This window comes from Anneissia japonica, unplaced genomic scaffold, assembly GCF_011630105.1.
Source record: "Anneissia japonica isolate Jap-2015-1 unplaced genomic scaffold, ASM1163010v1 scaffold287835_len3118868_cov185, whole genome shotgun sequence".
Taxonomy (NCBI): domain Eukaryota; kingdom Metazoa; phylum Echinodermata; class Crinoidea; order Comatulida; family Comatulidae; genus Anneissia; species Anneissia japonica.
In genome coordinates, this window is record NW_022737223.1 from 2018097 (window position 1) to 2043370 (window position 25274).

At 34.3% G+C, this 25274-nt stretch overlaps 1 protein-coding gene across 1 annotated transcript; it reads right to left on the reverse strand.

Moving 5' to 3' along the window:
- Window positions 1-780: 780 nt before the first annotated feature.
- LOC117117224 (multiple epidermal growth factor-like domains protein 11) lies at window positions 781-20517 on the reverse strand. Its single transcript, XM_033261465.1, has 13 exons — window positions 20209-20517; window positions 14928-15062; window positions 13765-14007; window positions 13132-13253; window positions 11561-11652; window positions 10749-10778; window positions 8865-8957; window positions 7849-7965; window positions 6116-6211; window positions 5691-5780; window positions 5003-5113; window positions 4847-4876; window positions 781-3028 (listed from the first exon to the last, which is right to left on the reverse strand). The coding sequence occupies exons 1-13, from the start codon at window positions 20437-20439 to the stop codon at window positions 2913-2915; spliced, it is 1506 nt and encodes a 501-aa protein (XP_033117356.1). The 5' UTR covers window positions 20440-20517; the 3' UTR covers window positions 781-2912.
- Between the last annotated feature and the right edge of the window lie 4757 nt (window positions 20518-25274).

A 25274-nucleotide genomic window follows, 5' to 3' on the forward strand; every position in this document is an offset into this window, starting at 1 on the left:
CATCGATCTAATTAATCGCTGTGATGTACCATAAAAAATATTACTTCATGTGCCGAAACCCAATCTTACCTTTGCACGCATTTTCTCATACTTCTCAAATTATAATAAAGGCACGCAATCGAGTCGAATATTATAGGTAATCAGATGTTTGTGGGCAGAGATACAGGCATCTTGCTATATAATAAGATGTACTCCAGGCACCTCGTCGGGGAGAGGTGTCCCCTCCCCCCGTCGGGGAGAGAAACCACAATTCGTCGGGGAGAAAAAAAACAATTATAAGTATTTTGTACATATTAGTAGACTTTATAATCGATTAAATAAGCCTTTGAAACCCCTAAATTGTCAAAATTTCGGGGGCCTCGCCCCCTGACCACTTTAAAGGTATTTAAAGCGACGTTCGACCACGTCCACTTTGTTCTCGTCGAAGATATTTTCCCCCTCGTCGGGGACATTGCCCCCTCCCCCGGTCGGGGACCTCGGACCCCCCGTCGGGAAAATCATGGCGCCGCTCATGGACGTTTACCCCTTCCCGCATGATCTGCGCCCATGGGTGCGTGAGAATCCACCACCAAACATTTTGAGAATATGGACCTCTAGATGCCCGGAAATTGTACTCTCATGTACCTTTAAAATCTTACCAATAATTCATATCAACAATATAATACAACAAATACTTTTCTTAATACAATTGAGGGGGTGCGATCACACCCTCTGCACCCCCCTAGCAAACTCACACAAATGTTCGTACCCATCAAACAAAAATACAAACATTGTCTAAAATCAGTTTCAAATGTTTATTGACGAAGTTAATCTTCAAAACATTACTTTAAATCATAAAATAAATAAATATATATTTCAATAATATGTAAACCATACGTATAATATATACAAAAATTACATCTATCCAAACAGCCGTCGTATCCATAAAAATTAACAAGAACTCGAAATGGACGTTCATTGAGATGTAATAAGCGCATGAAAGCCTTGGCATTGTGGGTTATTATAAGGCTGAAATATTGTTATTAAAGAGCTTTCGTTATCTCGTTCGGAAACAATCCGCCGAAAAAAATTCCAGTTAGGCCTACCGTTATCGTTCTTGTTCAAAAAATAGTTAGCTTTCGCTATTTCGCATTTCCCGAGAACCGAACTCTCGTGGCATCAGCAAATTCCATTGAAATGTTTCAAATACATCTAGTTTCTGGTTCTCGCGATTCATCATTCGAGTGCGAGAAAACAAAAACTAGGCCTAAACTGGTGAAGTCATACACAAAAATGTGCACTTTTCTCGGTGGATTGGTTTTTGAACGAGATAACAAAAGCTCTCTATTATAAGTATATACACCGGGAAAATATGAATTTGAAAACGTTTTTAAGTAAACATTTAGGTTTAATATACTGGCACGCAGATTTTGAAGTGGTGGAAATTGCTCTATTCATTGCATCCGAAATTCATGACTATCATACGGTATCAAGGCAAACATACATGTTAATCCAAATTCACAACTTTTCGGACAGTAAATATTAAATTTGCATGAATTTTCCGTAAAAAGCATGAGTAACATTTTACTTTAAGTGTCTGCAGATGATTCTTATGTATACGTTATATTAATAAGCATAGCATATAATCTCAGTGCGATGAATTACGGGGCGTACCTTCCAAATAAATGTATGCTAACTTCATTAGGACTATGGTCCATAATTTACAACATTATACGTCTCCATAATAATAGGCTTATTCCTTTTTCTAAAAACCCTGCACATTTTAATAAATAGTATTTATATACACCTTCTAATTAGCTACTGAAAGGCAACCAACATTGCGTTAACAGTTACAGGCATGTGACATGATGTTGACAAGACGTTCGGACACTATTTCGCTAAAAACCTTTAAACGTCATCTCACATGATTCAGTGCATCCTAGTGAAAAGCGGATGCGCCTACGCACGTGACTGGCCACTTCAAATCAAAAGATGGGAAAACTATATCTTCATACTTCCATAACGTTAACGCTTTCTCCATGCAAACAAATTTACCAGTAGACCTTTCCGGAGTGTCAATCAAACTTAACAACTGACCAATTAAAAAAGCGCTAGGAATACGCGCGCCTCTCACAAACACACGTGTTCTCGTATGTTTTAACACTGTCGTCTTGTGGGACCTTAGCAACAATATCCAAGGGGCGGGGCTTAGCGGAAAGGGCAATTGGTAAGCGAAGGCTCATGGGTTTGAATCTCAATGAATATTTTTTTAAAAATACGTTCTCAAACTAATTTTAATATTAGGTGTTTCTTTGTTAGCCGTTTTAACAGGGTACAACTTGAGTATCTAAAGGTCTGGGTATGCGTAGATCTAATGAATTATGTAAAAAGACCGTTTTAAAGCAGGTAAGAATAGTGAATACCCAAGACAAGTCAAGCGTTCAAGATCATCCCAATTATATTACATGAGCATATCGAAAATTATCTTCATGCCTACAACATATAAATATTAACACATCTTTGTAGGTTTTTTGCTCTAGCAACAATTTAGTGGAATAATAGCAGGATTAGTCTCTTATTTCCCTACTTTCTTACAACTTTCTACAGTTTCCGACGGTGATATTCGACTTAGTATACGGTATGTTTTCTAATGACTATAAATCAAGGTAAGGTAGAATAAACGAGAAATACTTCTCTTCCTCAAATTACAGAAACAATTATATTCAAGACTGTAGTGCACATGGAACTGATTGCTATTTGGCTGAGAACACTTGTTATGGACTGGTTGTTTCAAGTCTAAAATCTACAACGAAATCCACAGTATACAGTATAACACATACACATTACTACAACATCAAGCTCTTCGTAAGATGCTTTGCCTTTGGTGTCAAGCGAGTTGTAAACTATTTCAGCGAGCGAATTAATTTTAACGATTATAGTGAGCAAAATCCACACGACAGAGGACAGTAGTTGACAGCAAAGTCTCTGTTAGAATCGCACGTTGATTTAGACCATTTGCAATGGTAGAATTTATCTTCACATGGTGAATCTAAAAAACAAATAAATAATGTTAAGGTTAAGGCAAGAGAATCGACATTATATGTGATTTTATTTGCTTTCATCATCACACGAACAATTTGAGATTCAAAATAAATTGATTACAGGTACCAAAAATGGTCAATTTGTATGAGAAAAAATAATTTCACAACAACATAACCGTAACTTACAAACTTCACATACTAGATTCAATGTAACTTTATTTTTGTAACGTATAACGAGGTCATACATTCTTCAACGTAATGTTACCATAACGTTTGTAATAGCGTTTGTTTGGCCTCTAGAATGTGAAAGTGTATTATACATATTTCCACTAAGTTCTAAATTGTGTATGATTATCTCCAATTTAACCATTCTACTATTCTGGTAAGCCAAGTCCACTGAATATTAGGCCTACTGCTACTGTCCTACAAAACGACAGCGTATGTGTGGACATGCGCGTGCATTTGGTTATTCACGACACGTACCGACCTGACAGTCATTAAATTTGATTAAAACTTAGAACAGAATGTTCTATTGAATACTTAATTACAATTACTGGCAGTCACAGGTTATTGCAACCTTACGATAATGATAACAAATACAACACATTGCTTTCTCATTTCAGTCAATCCTGCCATAGGCCCTACACGATTTTTTCTACGAGCACGCTGCAGACGACTTGCCTAGGGCCCACACCATGAATTGGCATTAGGCAGTACATTCGGATTCCAATTTTATTACGGCAGGTTAAATTTACAGTAATTATTTACATTATATTGTCGATGTTAAAATGTTCGTAACAAATGTCACGGTCACAACCATATTTCCTGTCGCCGCGTTGTGATCCTGACACAAGCTTACAGTAAGTTATGATCAAAATCATATCCATTTCCAGTTACGAATCTGATCAATGATTCTCGTAAAACGCATATACGCTGTGACAGATGTATATCGGTTCAAAAATCCTAAAATGATTGACTTATCGTATTAGTTATTGTTTTCCTTGATGTAAAACCTTCCTGCTAACGAGTGTGTGGTTGTAACATAGATTAATTGCTTTGCTTAAGTGCAATATTATTGTAAAGCAACGATTTGTTGTTATTAGCATTACACAAGTTGAACTAGATGTTGAGTAAATTAAATACCACTTAAGAAGTACGCGGAGTTACGTTTACTTGTCGTGACAGCGAATTAAGTTCAACAATCTTTAGAGAGGTTGTTTTAGGTGCGACATGGATCAAATAAATCTAGATCAAGCGAATTCAATTAAAGTCCACATCAGATCCAATTTAAGTACACACAAATAAATGTGTTTGTTGAGGTTTTTGACACACCTCTCGTGGTGGTGTAAACACAAAAAAATTACCGTAAGTTAAACGGACAAAGACGAACTGACATAGAAGACAGTATTTGTTGTACATGTTGTCGACTATAACATGATAAAATTTATAATATTAACAGAATGTCAATAGTCGTTAATACATGCATTGTTCACCAAATAACCACTTGACGATTCCAGGACTTGAGAAATGAACGCTACGGTACGGTAAGTTTAGGCAGGAAGGGGAATTATCTATAGTGATGTTTTAAGAACGCAAATCTGGATTTTATTCAGTTACCTTAGCTAGAAAAATTATGTGATGGTGATTATGATATAGCAAGTGTTCATAGGTCTATGGAGCAAAAAAATGCAGTACAAGCTATTTATACCACATCTTACAAATATAAACTATACACATTATACCAATTAATCGTCGTTTTTAGGCTATGATAACGCAGATTCAAATATTAATTTCATTATGTTATAAAAATTAATGTTCCTTCTTACCTGGCGTATCGTAGTTCTTGTCTGGCACATCTGATAAAAAAAAAGAACAGTACTGGGGATTAAATAGGCCTATACGGAATACAACCACGTTTATGAGATCTTGCATTGAGAAAGTGTACTAAGCCTGAGCAAAGTGATACAAGCAAAGAAACTTACTGCACAGGCCACACATTGCAGGACAGTTTTCAGGCACGTACGGATGGTCCTCGTCGCACCAATTTGGATACCATCCGTTCCAACACCATTGATGTATGTTTTCACACTGACCTAGTGAAATGACCACATTCGCATAATTTTGATCAAAACCTTACATAAGTAAGATGTAAAATAACACTCATTGTATTTTAGACTTTTCTCGAAATGCTTGCCTTCCAATCTTCGAAGTCTTGAACTTTTTATGACTGAAACAGTACCAATTTCTAATCCTCGCTTTATGAGACTGACAGTAGTTTATAAAATATGGCCTAAGGCCAGTGGGAGAACTTATTATTGAACATGATCCCAGTATAAATGAGAAAATATATAAGTAAATTGCCTGATATTAGATACTGGGTTTATACTTAATGCTGCGTGTTAGCATGCTTAATCCATTCATCTCTATAACTCGCATATATGATTTATTCCTAGTTTTGAAAATTATTAGTTTTTAAAGTTTTTGTGTATTTCTTAGTTAAAGTGTAAACAAAGTCTATTGTACTGTAGATATTTGACAAACCAATTTCGGTTAAAATGTGAAAGAAGACTTTGCTATGTTATCGTAACGGTACAAGAGTTTATTTCAATTGAAATTAAACTATCGTTTTCAAATTTTCATCATAGGCATTATGCAATTTCTGTGACTTACCTGAGCAGGTGTCTCCAGCCCAGCCATCATCACAGTCACACGAGCAAGTCGTGGGGTCAAGTTGACCGTTTTCGCACTTTACATTGCATTCTGTCAGAGAAAAAGAGGTGTAAATGTGTGTTGAACACAGATAGTTCCATTACTTCGTGCAGCATTATTGTTTGTATTGTCATTTTCTTTATCTTGGTAATATTGTATTCGTTTCATTGAAACGTGTACAGTTGCATGTCCTACTTTCTCAGTTCTTTACTTTCACTTCGTCGTTTAGACATCAACTCTTTGTTCGCGATATTGTCCTTAAGTCTCGTACTCGTAATCACGTTGAAAGAGATGGGAGAGTTTAAACACGTTAACATAAGCTACGATTATTAGTCTATTCAAAAAGTTTACATCTATACTGTAGGTACATTATTAGAAGTACAAACCTGAACAAGACGGGCCAGACCACGAGCCCGTACATTCGCACTTGCATGTTTCTGGGTTTTTAAAACCTCCGTTTTGGCATGGTGGGCCACCACATTCTGTAAAGATAGAATATGGAATTGTATTTCTGTTATCATATAATATAATATTATATATATATATATATATATATATATATATAAATATGTATAAATATATATACATACATATATATTATCTTAATTTTGTATATATATATATATATATATATATATATAATCTTAATTTTGTAACGCTATATGTACTTTTTAATGGTCAGCAAACTTAATCATACACTGTGAGAGGGATTGAGAGAATCGACACTTTTCCATCTATAGCGGCTCGATTATGGAATAGGCTATCCAGCCTCGTTCCATTAAGAACTTCGCCTCTGTCAGACAGCTTAAGACATGCCTTAAAACTTGCCTTTTTAATTTAGTTTAGGGCATGTTAGGGCCGGCCTTGGTCGTTTTGTACTCATTTTATTTTAATTTCTGTATACTTTTATTCCATTATTAGGCCTGTCATTGATTTACTTTGAAAGCATACTCTGTTGGTTTTGGTTGGGGTGGGCTTTACTTTGGGGAAGCATTAATTATAATGGAGCGTATTAGCGCTTTGTAACCGCAAGGAAAAGCACTATAGAAGTAACAAAGTAACAAGTAAAGAACTACAACGACTGTTACCGCCGGTGTCTTGTAAACATATGTGTACAAAGTAGACCCAAATAAATTGAGCCTAGATATACAGTTATACCTTTTCAACCGGCACAAAACTTTCATACACTTTTGCCTATATTTGGACGATGTCACTAACCCTATTACATTTTAATATTAGTCTACAATTGCAGGTCAGGGCAGTCGGCATCATCGGGGTCACAAGTCTAATTAAGTATGCTAACGAACGTCTCCCCTGTTTTTTCTCTATACTATACCTGCGATTAACCCTGTCAATTGACGTGACTAATAGAGTATCTATGTTGTCCATACCGAAGACCTAATCACCATCAATTGCTCCCCTAAGGAAGTCAAATTTCCTCCCCAGACAGAACATTCAGAAGGTAGCAAAATGGATGAACTCAGTAATTCCTTATATGGGAAACAAGCACGTGACTTGGTGATAAAGCCAACACAACACTCAAGTCATGGACTCGTAGTTGGTAGCAAGAAAAGAAGAAGGTTATCAGCTCATTCAACAATATTCCTAAGTATTCTTCTTTTCAGGGAGGAAAAAATAGTTCGGTACGTTGGATGTGCCGGACATCAAAATTACTTTGCAATAGTAAAAAGTTTTGACCTAACTTTTTACTTATGATATGTCATCGGACAACCCAGCATGTTACATGTATATTTCAAGAAGTAAACTAAAATACTTGGTCAAATGATTTGGGCTTTGATTGGTTATATGTGGTTTCTTTTAAAAATTATATCTAGCTATTAGACCATATATAATTTATGGGACATTAAGCCGCTCCTCTAATGAAATAAGGCTAACTTTTTGCACTGTTTCGCTATTTTTAAATTGTTGCTTATGTGTGTGGAGACCTGTGTATGCCAAATGGTATGTGTTTGCACTGTGCATGGTTTTGAAGTAATAGTTTAACCTACATTTTAGGCCATGAATGAATGAAACTTGTTTTTCAAAACAAATGGAAGTAAATATTTAAAAGAATAAGCAAAGTAAATCAAAATTGAGCATAGATGAAAGAAAAAATTACCGCATAATCCACATAGTGCGGGGCATAGTGTTTCTACTGGGTTAGCATCATCGTACTTGAAGCACCATTCTTTGGGCCAACCGTTACCACACCAAGGATGTGTGTTGTTACAAGCATCTATAAAACAAGAACAATGAAACATAAGAAGACAACCATAATGTAGGCCTAATAGGTCTATCCGAGATTAATATAATCATTAATACCTCCGCCAGCGTTCAGGTTGGTCGATGTTGTACTGTGCCTGACCATTCCTTCTTTAGAACTGTTTGATCGATATAATAAACCAATCAAAATGGATGTTAACTTAGTGCGATTAAACAGTTCTACAGTTATAATACGCAAACCAGATGAAATATTCGAACATTCCCTTCCTTTTTCCTATGTTTGAGTCCTTTCTAGGCCTATGCAATTGTTACAAACACAATGTGGGGCTTTAGCTAAGTATATGTTTTGTCATTTTCTTTGCATTTCTTAGCGGTTTTTTTTCCCATGATAAAGATGTTACATCGTGATTTGTTACGGTAAACCACATCACGTACATCCGCCTTGCCATGACCGTCTGCATGATGATCTATTCCCCTTTGCCTCATTAAAATCTCCAACTATTTTAACGATTGCGTTATTACTTTTCTAATTGTGGCCTGGATCTTCATCCTTCTCATTACTTTGGGTAATCAATTATTGTGATAATTATATCCACAATAATTTTTCAAGGGCGCAGACTAATCGTACTTATGCACTATGTTTGATATCGGAGATCCATCCAACTTTTTTCTTATAAGCTTGATTTGTTAAGTTTTTTTCTTGGTTTTGTTTTTCTTTGGACGCACCGTTACGTGTGCAAGGGTTGTAAAAGTGTCGTTTCTAAATATAGAAATTATATTAGTAGCTAACAAACCAACGAATTATCTCAGAAGCGAAAAAAAAAAAATGATAGGGTGTTATGTGGTCTATGAGCTGCCATAATATATAACCTTACTATATCTTGTGAACTGATTCGTTTAAATTTTACTTACTCTGACAAGATGATCCCGTAAATCCGGGTGCACAATCACACGCACATTCCTTGTCGTTTAAAATGCCATCGTTTTCACACTTTAGAGCGCACACTATTGAGGTAAAGATAAAGTTGTTATATATCAGTAATTGGAAAGTTACAGTAATTGGAAAGCTAATCAATAGAAATTCGTTTATTCATATCAGGTAAACCTTGTGAATTCATAATACACTATTAATATATTTTAGTGTGGAGTTGGAGAAATAGGCTTTGTATACATATTTTACACCTCTTTCGTCTCCCCACACCTTTCCACTTTCCTGTTGTTCTATGTGTTTGTATTGTCATATAATAAAATAATATTAAATAATGAGGTAAGGTAAAGTTTACCACCAGATATGTGAATGAAAACAGACACGATTTTCGACAAGCTAAGAACCCCTGCATAATAAGCCTATGTGAAATCACTCTTACATATTTTGGTTGACTTGTTGTCTAAAGAGATTTCCATATCCATTACATCTTCTTTATATAATACGATTGAGTCTTCAGGCCGGTCAAGCAGTTGCACTTTCTATAGCTTATGTTTTCATTAGATAAATGGGTAGAGCCTATTATGAGCCGTAATCGAATTAAAGAACCTTGTGGTCCTCTGCTCAGAGTAGCATTGCCACAGGCCCAGGATGCAACTAATCAGTAGCGATATGACAAATTAAAGAGCTCCTCAAAAGTTGACGTCATACTTAATTTTGAGTTCGTATTTGTATACACCTGTTGATAATTAAAGAAATCCAGGGTTTCACGTCCCTGTGATTGGCTGACGGACAGCGCGCGGTACATTTACATTTATATGCGTGTGTTGAGCGATATGTTCACACTGTGGCGAAACTCGTGAGAATGTAAATTTAAAGTTGGTAAAATGTATGATAGAGTTGTGTGCTAATTGTATTGTGTCAACAGGGCCCAAATATAAGCCTCAGCGAATCAACGATTGATATCATCAGCATTATTATCCAAGCCATCTGTTTGGCTTTATTTCAAATAAAACCAAGGTTTTTTTGTTTTGTTTTTTGTTTTTTCAATAGACATGTCTTAGAAGTTGTTTTGGAAAAAGAAGGGTGGGTTTATTATGTATAAATCTACCTCATTGTAGCGCACAGATTTGGCTCTAATGCGTTGTATTCATGATCTACTTTTGGCCTCCTGTTAATATTATTACAGTAATTATATTCATAATTATGCTCTAGCTATAGCCATAATGATGGCACGGAACCCTTTAAATAATAGAAGAGGTGTGGGGTATTCATGAAAGCTATTCATGAATTCTATCAATCTACCTCATTATAGCGCTCAACCCAAATCTACTGCGTTCTATTCATTATTATACTTTTAGCCTCCTATTATTATTATTATTATTATTATTATTATTATTATTATTATTATTAGAGTAATTACATTCATAATTATGTTATAGCTATAGGCCTAATGACGACACCGAACCTCTAAAATAATGAAATATAATTGGCTTGATATGCAGCCAAAATCGGTCCGCCAAGCTGTTTTTTTTTTTAACCTGATCAATTTTAGCGTGACAGCCATATAGTTTTAATGCCTACACACAGAAACTTGTTTGCTCTCTGCGCATATAAACGGCAACGCGACACTGTCGTGTTACGTGTTTTTTAGACAATTGAGATTGCAATAACGGAACGTATATATATATTTATTATCTGTGTGCTTATAATGTTAGTATTATAATTAACGGCAATAAAATAGTATGAATTTTATTTGCAACGTATCCCTATTGATATTGTTAGCAGAACTCAAACTTAAGGAAGTTATTAATCTAATGAATTAATTACTATATTTATTACTATTATTATATTTCGAATCACGAACTTACCACAGTCTTTTCCGTTGATTTTACAATCACCTGTAACAAAGTTACAATAGCACAGTTACAAAAAGGTGAGCAATTTTAATGAGAGTATTGCACGGCTCCGTAAGTCACGGAAACAATTCCTCACAAATCGCAAGTCTGCTGCTGTGGTCTGACCTATGAGATTTCCCACATAATTCACAAAACTTGCAGGAGTTTAAAAATACTTTTCTGGAAAAATGGATCTGATTTAGCTTTGTCAATGTCGGCTGAAAAGCTAGGCTTTCTATGAAGGATAAGTTGTAAGTCTAGGTCAAGTCCCCCTGGAGAGGGTGGAATAATCGGCAAAGGCTATTTTGTATTTGTTTTTATAAGATACAAGCTATACAAGCAACCAGATTTGAGAAAGTACGGTAATACTTTATAATTTTTATATAGTCATACTGAAATAGCCATAACTATAAAATGGTAAAGTAGGCATATCTGCTAATATGTGATTTTAAATCATAGCGAATAAACTGTACAATACACTGTTTTAAAAAAATAAGAACTAGTAAAATTTTGTCCAGACTCATTTTTTTGGCCAATTTCAGGCTCAAAATGTTCATAATTTGTTCTTATTTCCACACGTGACTATTCCATAATTACTTATTTGTTGGGTCTTCTAAGTAGGCCCTATTTTTAGTAATAAAACCCTTATTTGACAGTACCTCAGCCTCAATTGTTCTTGTTTAATTCTTCTTTATAAGTAATTTTAGCCTTTGTCCATAAAATGGATCCTTATAAGGAAGTGTACATCGTTTAAAATAATTTTAAAGAGAAAAAACAATACTCACTGCAGAGTCCGTTGCGACATGTACCTTTGCCCGACTCACATTTGCTACATGGTTCACCAATACTGTATGGCTTTCTTCCCACCACATTTCCTCTGTAAATGCATTCAAAATTATAGGTCTGTACGTAAATAATTATTATTCTCTACCCAATGGATAATGTTAAGGTTCTGTTTAACTTAAAAATTTTCTTGGTTTTCATTAATGAATATCGTATTTAGAATATAGGTCTAAAATACAGAGTTCAATCTGAGGTCATCTGTACTTTGTTTATTGCATCTCTAAATACGATATTGATTTTTTTGAACACGCCATTTCCTAAAACAGATTTAACTTTAATGGTCATCCTGTTTCAAGAAAAGCGTAATAAATATGTTCATGGTGGCGCCACATCCGTAATTAAAGCATTCTTGGTGGGGAAAATTTCCAATCTCTAACATGGACTATACATTCGTCTATAGGCCTACGCATGCACTTTTGATCAAAACAAATGAGTTGACATCTTAAAAACGTCATTGATAATATATGTTGCAATCGAATTTGGCAGGTCAAAACACGGATATATCGTACACCTGAATGCTTCATTGCAAAAAGAAAACTTAAAGTTAAATTATTTTTATAGGCTTAGTGCAACACAAACAATCTTGCGAAGTTTAGAAAATTATAATTGTAGATCACAAATAAAAAAAAAAAGATTTACAAACGTTTTAACACAACTTTCAAAAAATGTATGGCAGAAATTGGAGCATGCGCAATAGAAATAGTATGTAAATGTCCGTATATTGGCAACTATTTTGTTCTCGTTCTCACTTTCAATTGAATGCTTTTGAAATACACTAAATAAGCTTTTTTTAAAGTTAAAACTATGGCCTATTGGATTTAGGTCTACGTTGTAGAAACGAAATGTTGGGAGTGAACGTGGGATAGCCTTCGCGTGAGAACGCACGTGATACTATGATAATTACGGTAACTTTTGTACTTACATAGTTCAATCTAGGTTAACGAGTTAATATATATATATATATATATATATATATAATTTATTTTTAAAATATTGATTAACAATATTGATTGGGCACCTTCGATGAAGCATTGATAGCAAATTTGTACAGTAAATGACACGATGACGACATTGATGATGATAATGACAATGATGACAATGATGATGGTGATAACTTGTGACAATAATTATGATGATGATGAGGATGATGTGACGACGACGACGATGATGATGATGATAGTGATGATAGTGAAAGGCAATAACGATGATGATGATGTTGATGATTGTGGTGATGATGACGATGAATGATCATGATGTCAATAACAGTAACAATGATGACGATGATAATGGTAATACAGTAGTATTAATAATAGGCCCAATCAAACCTAGTTTGATGGTAAACATGGACATGTACACATGCGGTGGCCAACTAAAATACAGAGGTTGTAAACTTTTCGTTTTTGCAACTTAGATGCAGTGCGTAGTCTCATTTGCATATGTACGCCTGCTCTGACCTTAAAATGCGCACGCACAATTATTCCTTGTGAAGGCCTACCGTGAAAAGTTCACTTACGCTTCACCATAGTTGCAGACTAAGTAGTTAGCATTTTTGAACGTCGTTCCAGAGGCCGGATCGAACATACTTTGGCAGAAGTTCATGGCACATCCTACATTTTTAGTACTTGCCCACACCATCTGACAAATTACAAAGGACAGTTATACAAGCGTTGTAAGTGGACTTACGAAGATTAGAAAAATAAGGAAATTTATTTATAAACTCATTAATTATTGGGTCATCAAACTATCTTAAAAGTACAGTATCTCATAAAAACCGATCTCAATTAGTTCTGCTAGGCCTACACTATATTTAATACGGATGAAATTTGGAACATTTTATATTAAAAGAATTTAAAACAATGTAGACCAATTATATAAATTGTTAATTTTTTATGAATGTATGATATATTCACATGTGTATTTTAATATATTAATAAGTTTGGTGTGTAAATATTATCTAAATATTTTGATTATTAGTATAATGGAAAGGTTATTGGAACTTAAAATCTGTTTAACACAACAGGCATAAGGAAACTGATATATTTCAAATTTAGATTTGATAACTTTAAATTGTATTATGAAAGTATTTGTTGATAAAAAGAAATATTCTAATGAAACATTTATGAATATATGAGAAAAATGTGAATACCTGAGTGTAGTGTCCACACATCCTTCCCTCTTGACATTGGTTTGTCAAGATATTGTAGTATTTTCGTTCGTTGTTCCACAAAGAGAGCATGAACGCTGCGGAGCTTTGTCGTGAGTTGCTACTACTCCATGCAAGGTTTTGGCCAATGTAATGGTATCTTGTCTCCATATCAGGGTTGCCGTGCTCCCATACACACTGCTTCGCATATTGTTTTGCCATATCCGCCAACTTATCATCCCATTTCTTAATAAAGATATAAGTAAAAAAAATACTAAAATAGTCGATCAAAATATGTCCTCATTAGAAATAATAATAATAATAATAATTAAAATAATCAATAATAATAATAATAATTAAAATAATAATAATAATAATAATAATAATAATAATAATAATAATAATAATAATAATAATAATAATAATAATAATAATAATAATAATAGAAGTATAACATAATAAGACCTATATTATACATATATGCCTGTGGCAAATTCTATCCTACGGAATCACTCAAATAGCTCTCCGTCACATCAGAATATAAGCAAAGACTGTATGTATAAGCCAAACAAAAAGAGGAAATGAATACCAAAAAAAAAAAAAAAGAAAGAAAAAAAACCAAACAAACATTTGAATATGTATTGAAGCTGTTATTGCAATGGCTGTCAAAGAGATTTTGTTAGTCTCAGTTCCAGTGCTCCAAGAGGAATGGATTCCAATAGGAGCAGTAGCAGGAGAGGTTCTAAAAATGTGCCAAGAAGGGCACGCACTGAGTCGTACAATGGTCGTGACCGTCGGCCGACGAATCCGTCTCTGCTCTCTGTGAGCGCTTGACGACACAGCGCCGTTCTGCTGATTGTCCGTGGCGGTCTGAGCGGATCGTCTGAGAACGATCCCATGCGTGCTCCTCGTCGTGTGTTGTCTTTATGGAAACTACGAAACGACGACCGTCAGCGCAGTGGACAGTATGCCGGGCTATCTAAAAACGTCACAAATAATTTATGATATCCAACAAAACCCTTCACGGTACATTTGACATAATCACTAGTAATTGATTGATGCATTTCAACTTCATATCCTATTTCGCTTGATCTAATCGTATTCTTATAAATGGATAAGACATTACACATGTAGCCAGCTATTAACCTATTATTAACCAAGCTTACCATTTCTTCCATGTCGGCAGCTGGTCCGGGGACTCTTTTTCGGTAACTATTATGCCAGGCTACAATCTGCTTTTGTTGCTTTGCTGTCAAATCATTCTGTGGCCCCGGTCGCCGGTTCTTCTTTTTCTGAGATTTCTGCAATCAAATTCAGTAGACATATTTTGAAATAGGACATGGTTATGTAATAAAACAGAATAATAAATAGGCCTGACGTGTGCAGCCTATCTCAAGATCAAAGATCATACCGTTTCCATTTGTAAAAGATACAAACTGAAGGTAAAATTAATTTTTTTGATTTTTTTTTTTCGGAAATGTATTATCATTTACAGTTATTATTTTATTAACAATGAGAAAAAAACAAAAAACAATGGAGATAATTGTCGTGGCGAGCACAACTTTGGCTTTTAAAATTTTTATCAGAAATTCAGAATAAAACCATAGAGAAAATAGATAAAACCGAGTGGAGTTGTATACATCCATACGATGGTGAATGCTAGCCTCCTATTGGTGAATAAAAAGCAAAATCGTTCGTACTTTCGTGGGAAATCGAGGGAGCTCTCTACAATGGCCCGCAAGTGTCATGGCAAAACTTTCAAGAGAGCAACTCTTTACCTTATAAAGCCAGTAAATTGTTTCCTTATCAAGATTGATGAGGCAAAATTCAAAATACAAACCTATGTTGCTATCTGGTACTATAATTTATTTATCGCGTAATGTTTACGGTATGCGTGGCTGTATACGGTTTTATAAGAATGTAGTGGGTGCATAGATTTAGATAACATGTATAATGTGGTCATATTATAGTCATAATATTTATGATAACTTTGAGTACATACGATGACACATAGAAATATACTTTAAATTATATGCTGCCGCGTTCGTTATGAATTACAGTAAAGTACACAATATCGAGGAACCTATCAAAAACAACAAAACAGAGAACATTAGATTAATCACATTGGGTGACAATGACGACGACGATGATAACGATGATGATGACGACGATGATGATGACTAGAATGATGATGATGACGACAATGATATAATTTTTGTCAGTGAAAGTATACTGTATGTTCCGACAAATTTGAAAATATATCACAATACAATATCACATGTACTGTATAAACAAGAAACTTGCTGTTCACCCAATTATGGGCACTGTGTTGCCGACTGAAATGAACTAAACTAAACAATTCGATTGCATGTCGTTTTATTTAACTGGGAAAAAGTCCTGCTGTTCTCGATCATGTGATATTTATAATTTAAGGGCATTCCGGGGCAGTAGCTTGTTAGGAGGGGGTGCAGAAAAGAGCCACAATTTTAATCTAGAATAGTCAAGTTGGGTCATTATGGTACATCTCTGCACAGTCAGCCTCTCTCTCCCTCACAATTCATGACAATCCTGGGATACGGCACTGAGAGATGATAACATAACTGCCTTATATATAAAGTACGGTATGCAGTCCTAATTTAAATAGGCCTATGTAATAATCTCATTTTATGTAGACACAGACAGTTCATGCTCAACACGTCAAAATATGGATGTCAAAAACAGTTTATTTAATTCCCCTACAACAGGTTCTTTTCATGCTGACGTACGTCGCTGAACCTAATTGACTTTCGGAGAAACCTTACCAGGTTAATTAGATAAACATAATTATATCATTGAAGTATAAATAGGCATAGAGGGCTGAACATGGCTGACGTTATTTCCTTTTGCACATCACACTAGTTTGATTGACGATTATATATGGGTGATGTCTCTATTTCCAGGTTTAATTTTTATAAATTCGCCCCCTCCCCTCATCACTTAAATTTAGGTATCACAACCTCAATTGGTCACTTTCAAAATTAATATTTGATTGACAAGCGATTATTAGTGGTTAACGCAAACGGATTTGAAAATTGTCCTATAATATTGTGCCCCTTACAGGTCACCAAAATGGTGCCACATTCGCAATACGCCCTTGTATAACTATCATGATGCTGGTCTATAAATGTTGGGGGAGAAGAAAACGAAGAGTACGATGCACTTCTCATTGCCTAGGCAATCACAGAAGAGGTCTATATCGTAAGCGATGACGTACCTACTCGTAGCCTTAAACGATAACGAGATTATTACGATGCCACATAAATCAACTGATTCACAAAATTTCGTTTTTTTTGTGTTTTTTTTAGTTAAACATACAGTTTTTATGTGACATGACGCGTATGCCACCCAACCCAGACATTATCGACACCCGTTTACAACGATTCGAAGCGGAGGAAATTGTGATTAATCGTATAAGTAGAGTTATGATAGTAGGTCAATACTGTATGGATAGGCCTATATGTTGTGTAGACTGCAGTGGTTGTTTTGATACTGATACTATAATATTGTACTTTTAGTATTACAGATAATATTACTATATAATAGGCCTATTTATCATCATCATCCTCATGGACATAATAATTATTATATTGATATTACTATAGGCCTATCAGTATTATAATAGGCTTATCATTATCATTAGAAGAAGGATATTAGTCCTATAGACATTACAGTATAATTATTATTATGATTATTAATAGTATTATCACCATTATTATTATCATTAACACTTAATAATAATATTAATTATTATTACGATACGATATTTCTTTATTGTCATTTTAACAACACAGTAAAAATAAAATTTGTGTTCGCATAAAACAATAGTAGGCCTACGTGCAATTCAGAAATTTGAAAAATATGAATAAACAGAAATTAAAAAAAAAAATACATTACTTGAGAGAATCATATTATTATTATTATTATGTTATTTTTATTATTAATTCTTGACTATAGCCTCTCGTTGCAACAACCATTCATATAATTTTTATATTATTATATTATTAATAATCTTCATCATTTTGGGGGGAAACACAACTCGATATCATATTAAGAATTTTTTTTAGCTCAAATCCAGTAACAAAGTTTACAAAATGAGGTCGATTTGTTTCTATATTTAGATCCCATTATAACTCCATCAATCAGGGTTTGTAACATCGGCGACCTACTGCCCGCATCACACTGACTATTATCGAGTCAGCAGGCTTAGGCCTATTATAAACAATATGTTAAACCATAGAGACTATTTTCTCTATGGTTAAACATACTAATGTCATTGAAACCAGCGTGAGTGTTACTGCTGGCGAGCGCGCTCCACATTAAATGGAACATTACGCGCCAAATATATGGAGAGGCTGATTGTACGTTGGATTTATTACAACTATTGTCCTTCAAGTCCAACAGATATCGTTCCCACTCAGCTATCTATCAATTTCACACTTCTGACCGTTTGTAAAGTAAAGTGCCAAAGCGTACAAAACGACCTGTTTACAGACGTAAATAAAATTATGGTAAATGGACGCTAAAAGATGGCTTATAAGGTCAGATGAGTGTGCACTTTATCTTCGAAGATGCACTTTACATCCCCATGGCGACAGAGCTATGAAATTTTATGCGCCATAAATAGATGGAGAACTAATGGGCAATTGTTACGTACATTCATAGGCCTAGAAAATAGCATTAAAAATTGACTCGTTTTCCTGAGGTTTTAGTATTATTTTAATAAGACTAAAAATTAAATTATTTATTATTTACTTTTAGGGTCGCGTTGTTTCGTAGTTTATGATTATAAATATAGGCCTTTGTTGTGAAAACCTCAAAATTCCAATCAAACCATTCTTAATATCGTTTCTTTTTTAGCCGAACGTTAGGATGTGTCTATTAAAATAAAAAGTTACCGTAATACTACATCGCGGACATTACTGTAATTAGGGTTGTTTAATACATTAGGATGAAGTTGGTAGATTATAGAACTACACGTGGGGTCAACCTCTTTAAAACTCCAATAGTAAAATAGTAACAAAGGTTGAATTGTGAGCGAATAAAACGGTCAGCTGGCATACATAACGTGTTTAGTACAAGTTTAAACACGAGACTGATATTATGACAAGATTAATTACTGGTTCGAAGAAAATAACGAATGAATGAGTCAACATATATATAATTATAACATTCATCCCTGATAAATCACAAGATTATATTAATGAAAGTAACTCGACAGTTGGCCTATTTGTTAGGAAAATGCTATTTTGTAACATGAGGTTCTGGTTGTCTTCCTGCTTCTTTAATAAAATTGAAGACTGAAACCATGTTTCCCACAATTGTTCAGACATTCAGATGGTTTACCCTCTCTTTAACCACGGACCCGTGTCTCTGCTTTAACGATCACCTCAGACGCGACGAATTTTCGAGATGTACACATCTAGGCCTGAATAACACTGCAGATCACCATGTTAAAGGTAATAACTTGTACCGGTCAACTACCTCTGGTGATTTGGCAAAGTTTCTTATTGCTTTTACGGATGTATTATATTAAGGCATCATGTCTTCCTTATCAAACCTCTTCGAAAAAACGGCGACGCTTACGTCATTAGACAATTGGACTTTACTTAAAAATGTCGTAGTAAATTTTAAGTATCTTTGGATGACTACTATCAAAGTATAAACATCCTTTATTCGTCATGTGCTATGAATGTGAAACATAACACTCGGTATAATAACATACAACACCGTCCACACGCATTAAGTTTGTAAATGACACCGGAAACCTAGATTATGTCATTATTAGGGTAGCGAGTAAGGGTGGGTATAGGCTCTTAAAATTGACAACGGGTGAGAACATTCCGACGGATCATTAAGTATCTTTAGATGACTACTATCAAAGTATAAACATCCTTTATTCGTCATGTGCTATGAATGTGAAACATAACACTCAGTATAATAACATACAACACCGTTCACACCCAGTAAGTTTGTAAATGACACCGGAAACCTAGACAATGTCATTATTAGGGTAGCGAGTAGGGGTGGGTATAGGCTCTTGAAATTGACAACGGGTGAGAAAAATCCGACGGATCATCCTTTCTCTGTTTTTAAGTTTAGGAAATCTCACAAATCGGGCTGCAGCACATAAAGGTTCTACCAAAAACATGTTGTATGTTGAACTCTAATCATTAAGTGGCCTGTTGAAGTTAAGTTCAAAGTTACCAAAATCGATCTAACATTTCTAAAACCAATGCCAACATTAACATTAAAAACCTGTATTTTAAATTCGCAGCAAAATTGTATGGGCTATAATTTCAGTCGTGCGAGTAATGATCATCTAACCCAGATTACGATCGGAAATTACTTATATCCTCGATTACCCTGGAAAACGTCTAAAGTTTGACATGTCAAAAAATAGAAACTTACCGATTTTTCCTGAGGTGGTGCAATGGAATAGGACGTTATGGCTTTCCCTCTCTGACGGGTAGGCCTACCATCTCCGGTTATGTTAAGTACAAAACCCTGGCGTTTTAGTACGTCTGATTTTGCACTCCCTGTGTTTTTAAGTCGTTTCTTTGAAACTTTTGCTAAAACAGATGTTGAAAGCACAACGAGAACAGCTAACCAAACTAGCAGATTTATAGTCTGACGGTGCATTTTTGTATAATTTAAAGTATGGGTTTCTTCTTTGAGGTTCTCTTCAGTAAGTATAACCTTACGTATAACCTTAATGTTTTCTGCTACTTCCAAATAATAATAGTCCTACTGATGAACTACTCTATATATCGAGTTTTATCAGACTATTCCATTATTGAAACAGGATACACCAGCACTGAGTCACGGAAGTTATCATCAATGAGTTTTGTGTACAATTTCGTACATCACTACATTCGTCATATGAACACAAACTTTACTTTATATTTCATAACAGTACTCGCTTTATAATTCTTGAATGAATCTTCAAAATAACCAATTGGGTTAGTCATCTTACAAAAAATGGAACCGTCGACGATTGCCCTCATAAATCAAATTAACGTATAAGGTAGCAATTTCAGTTGTTTGCCCTGACAGGTACGTAATAAGTCGAGTAGTGATAAGTGCTTTGATAACCTCCAGGGACTGTGCCATCTTCAATCACACTTGATGAGTGAAGGTAGTAAATATCGAAATTGTTTTTCTTTTCTACCATCCTGTAAAATAAAAAGGAAGAAAAACCCACCCGCCAGCGCCAAACATACAACCTTCAGGAGAAGCTGGGCCAACGTTGAATTAGAGCATAATAAGCCATTAGGCTGCATGACCGTAAAACACAGAGAATAAACAACAACTTAGCTAAACCTATGGAACACTTCATCCGTAGTGCAATAGAAAACGGTAAAAATTATGTAAATTGACAGCTTTCCGATGTTTTCTTTCGTGGACACCTCCTCAATCGTTTTAAGTATGTTTTAAAGATCACAATATAATCAGGTTTTAACTTACTAAGAATTACACTTTTTTTTATAAGAACTAGTAAAACTTTGCCCAGGTTCCGTGTTTTTATTTTTTGGCCGATTTCAGACTTAAAATGTTCTCACTTTGTTCTTAATCACTTTCAAACATAGAAAATTATTATTTTACAACATGTACATTAGAATACTGTACTGTACTACAGGGGGTATTACATAGTCTTACCTACTGCAAATAAGGTACAGATAAGATTTGTTGGTTTTCTATTTAAAAAAAAAATAAAAACCTCATTTGACATTTTAACTCAACATCAATTTGTTCTTATTTTGTTCTTTATTTTTAAACAATTTTAGCCTCAGTGTTCAGTAACAAAAAAGTGTACAGTAAAAACAATAGATTTCAAGAATATATCCTCCTGAGATAACAACTTGTTTGAAAAGTTCAAGCGTGAACTGTAGCGTGATTGTATTCTTTACGAATCAGTAATTAGTAGGGTCTTTTAAAATGCTACCCACGCCGGATGTCCTCCGCAATACATCTTTACTTTTCACCCTCATCACGGTCATATGTGTGTTCCTACTTCAATTGGACACTTGTGATTTGAGACAAACCTTGACATTAACCCTGACCGTGCAAATCGGCAATTTAACTTTCGTCACATTCGGCTTGAGATGCATCGTACCGTACCGGTTTGATGAAAAATCAACAATACATTGGCTTACAAGGTCAAAAACATTAATAAATTAATTTAAGGTCTACTTCAAATCCCCCCAGTTGTCACGGTAGACCCTATTCAAGAACATACCGTAGTTCAGCAAACACATTACCTTATTATATGGCCTAATATTCATAAACGTGGTGAACGTTGTAGTTAGTTTATGTAAAAAAATAACGCACAAAATAATAATAATCAGCATCATCACTTCCTTATCATCATCCTAGCACAACTAGTATACTGGCATTACTGTATTTTAACTTGCTCTTACTCAAGAAAATGCCAGTTCCGTGATATTGACGATACGACATATATAGGCCTCTAATAAACTAACGGCTATAAATTCCAGGATATTAGGCCTATGACATCCAATGCTCCTCATGTTTAATGTGAATCTAGCCTTTGATTTACGGAACACCGGTTCACTTCATTCATGAATAGGCTGGCCTATACTACCCAATAAGTGTAGTATTTTCAAAACTGTTGAAGTGACATTTAAAAAGTCCAATATACTAATCAATCTGTCATTGACTTTCTAACGATAACTAAGACAATGTTACGTGTTAAAACCACACATGCCAAGTAGTTATATATTGTTTTGCGTGGGATTTATATACGTTAAATCCCACTTCTTGTGTTAAAATTGTCCCATTATCAGAGTACTTATTACGAACTCTGATACTGCCAAGCTATAAAATAAACGTTGACCTTATGCAGAACATGAATAAATTCAAAATACGGATATAAATGCATTAAAAATAATAGTGTATAGGTTAAATGTTCAACTTTAAGAAACACGTCTGTTTTTGGTTCTTCTTCTGTACTTACAAGAATCATTAAAATTTTGCCAATTTCAGGATCAGAATGTTCTTATTTTGTTCTTATTTACCTCAGCCTCAATTTGTTCTTATTTTTTTTAAACTCAGTGTTCTTAAAAACGTGTATACTGTACGTAACGTCCAGGAAAAGACTATCTCGGTACAGTATCTTTACCATTGGTGACTAATATGTATTAAGTAATCGGTTAGGCCTATATCAAATTATAAATTTCTTGTAGATTTTCTGCAAAGCCCAATAATAATAATAATAATGGTTCGAAGAACCATTATTGAATGGTATTTAAATTATCTAGTTGCATGTAGCATACAGTATGATCGACTGTAGTGGAGATACTTGGCAAAATCCACACGATTTTCACATTTTTCACTTTCTTCATTAACAAAAATGTGTAATCAAATTCTTTAGGTCGTTATTTTTTTTTTTATCTAAAAGACTTTGCTAAACATATGACTATTGTGAATATGCATTACGATAAAGTCAGTAATAATGACCCTATTACGAAAGAGTTATGGGGACACGCGTGTTGAACTGCCGACCACATAGAATTCAACTCTCTGTGGTACCTCGCAGAAGGAACCTACCCTGACGATAAGCTAAAAGGGAAACACCTTGCTTAGTTATTATCCCAAGGTAGGCCTACTGTTGATTTTGTAATTTGAAATGTTCGCAGCAGTAATCGCACTGACTGTGAACCTGAATATTTTGATCTGATTTGCATTTTAAATTTATAATTCTAATTAATTATTATTATTCCCTGATAACATCACTGTCATTCAATCATTAATAACTGCCCACACGACTTTTTAAAGACATACTGTCTGTTATGAGCTAAGAAAAAATTAATTCAGTATTTAAAGTCAGGCCCTGGGGATAAAAAAAAATTATTTATTATTATTTATTATTATTATATGTTGTAGACCTAAAACTGATTATATTTTCTAAGACACAAAAAGCAAAAAAAACACGGGAACGGTTATTGAGATACATATTTTTTAGTATTTAGGAAATTAGAGGAAAAGGTGGACAAAAGAGTGGTTAGGTTCCCCCCCCCCCCACCACTTTCCCTCGTTTTTAAATATTTAAAAATCTGTTCCTCATTAACCGTTCCACAGCTTTTCGTCAAATAAGAATTTTGTGTCTTAGAAAAATTAGTTGTTCAACATATCAAAATAAGTTTTCCTCAGGAGCCAGACTTTAATTTACATTATATGCATACATAAAGTAAGTTTTTAATTTACAAGTTAAAATATGAATCTGAATACATTTACTTATACCTGTACCTCCATTGTATATCCTGCATACAGTACTAATACGTCACCATGCGTATATTCTTACATTGTAGGCCTAATCAGAATCAAACGTTTTTAGACTAAAGTTATCGTTATTATTACAGTCGTTTCATTTGTTATTATCCAACTAGAAAATATTCGATACAATATCTATATTATTATAATACTATAATATCATATCATAGTTTACTTTCATATCGCAGATATAAACGTCACCCAATAAAAGAAAATATAAACATTAGTCTTCTTTTTTGTTCATACTGTACTGGACGTTACAGTATTCTTTATAGGCTACCAGTTGAATACTAATGCCAACCTCATGGGCTTATGCACCTACAGGATTTTTGCTAGCTGGCTTCTCGAGGTGAACTAGGACCTTATACCAAGTTACAATAATACTGCCTATGGCCTGTATACACGCCCACAGGCATATAGTTAATGAAAGTTTCACCTCTGACGTCATTATTTAATAGCAAGTATGGAAAGCTGATTATTATGTCAGTCAAATCACACGTATCTTGTTTACTTTCCACTTAAAAAATAAATAAATAATAAATAAAAATAAATAATAAAAATAAATAAATAAATAATAAATAAATAAATAAATAAATAAATAAATAAATAAATAAATAAATAAATAAATAAATAAATAAATAAATAAATAATGCTAGACTTCTTAGTGACATTTCATATTAAACAATAGGTTAGGCCTAGGAAAATGTTGTTTCTGAGCAGGCCTTAAGCTCCGTCCATACTATCAAATTATATGTGACAAATTTTTGTGATGTGCCCTGGCGTGATGTTGTAGTAGTACACCCAAATATTTTATGGGCATCACATTTTTTGTCACATAAAATTTGAGTGTAGACAGAGCTTAATACCAAGGCAATAGGAAAAGATATGAGACAGGTTCATACGAACACATGCCCCCTTCTGAAAAATAAGAAAATCATTAAGCATATACGGTGTTTTACACTGGCGCGATTGAAAATAATGGATGCAATGTAAGGGCAGTTGTTAGAAGTCACTTAGTTTAATTTCAGTTAAAAAAAAGTTTAGCTGCGTCCGTGCTTGGCGTGTATGACACCTCTATGCTAATCATTTTTTTTCAAAGGATAGGCCTACGTTTTCATTTCCGTTTGTAAGTAGCAATGCGTCGAATTTTAAATGTTTCACATTGAAAATCTCCTTGTGTTTTC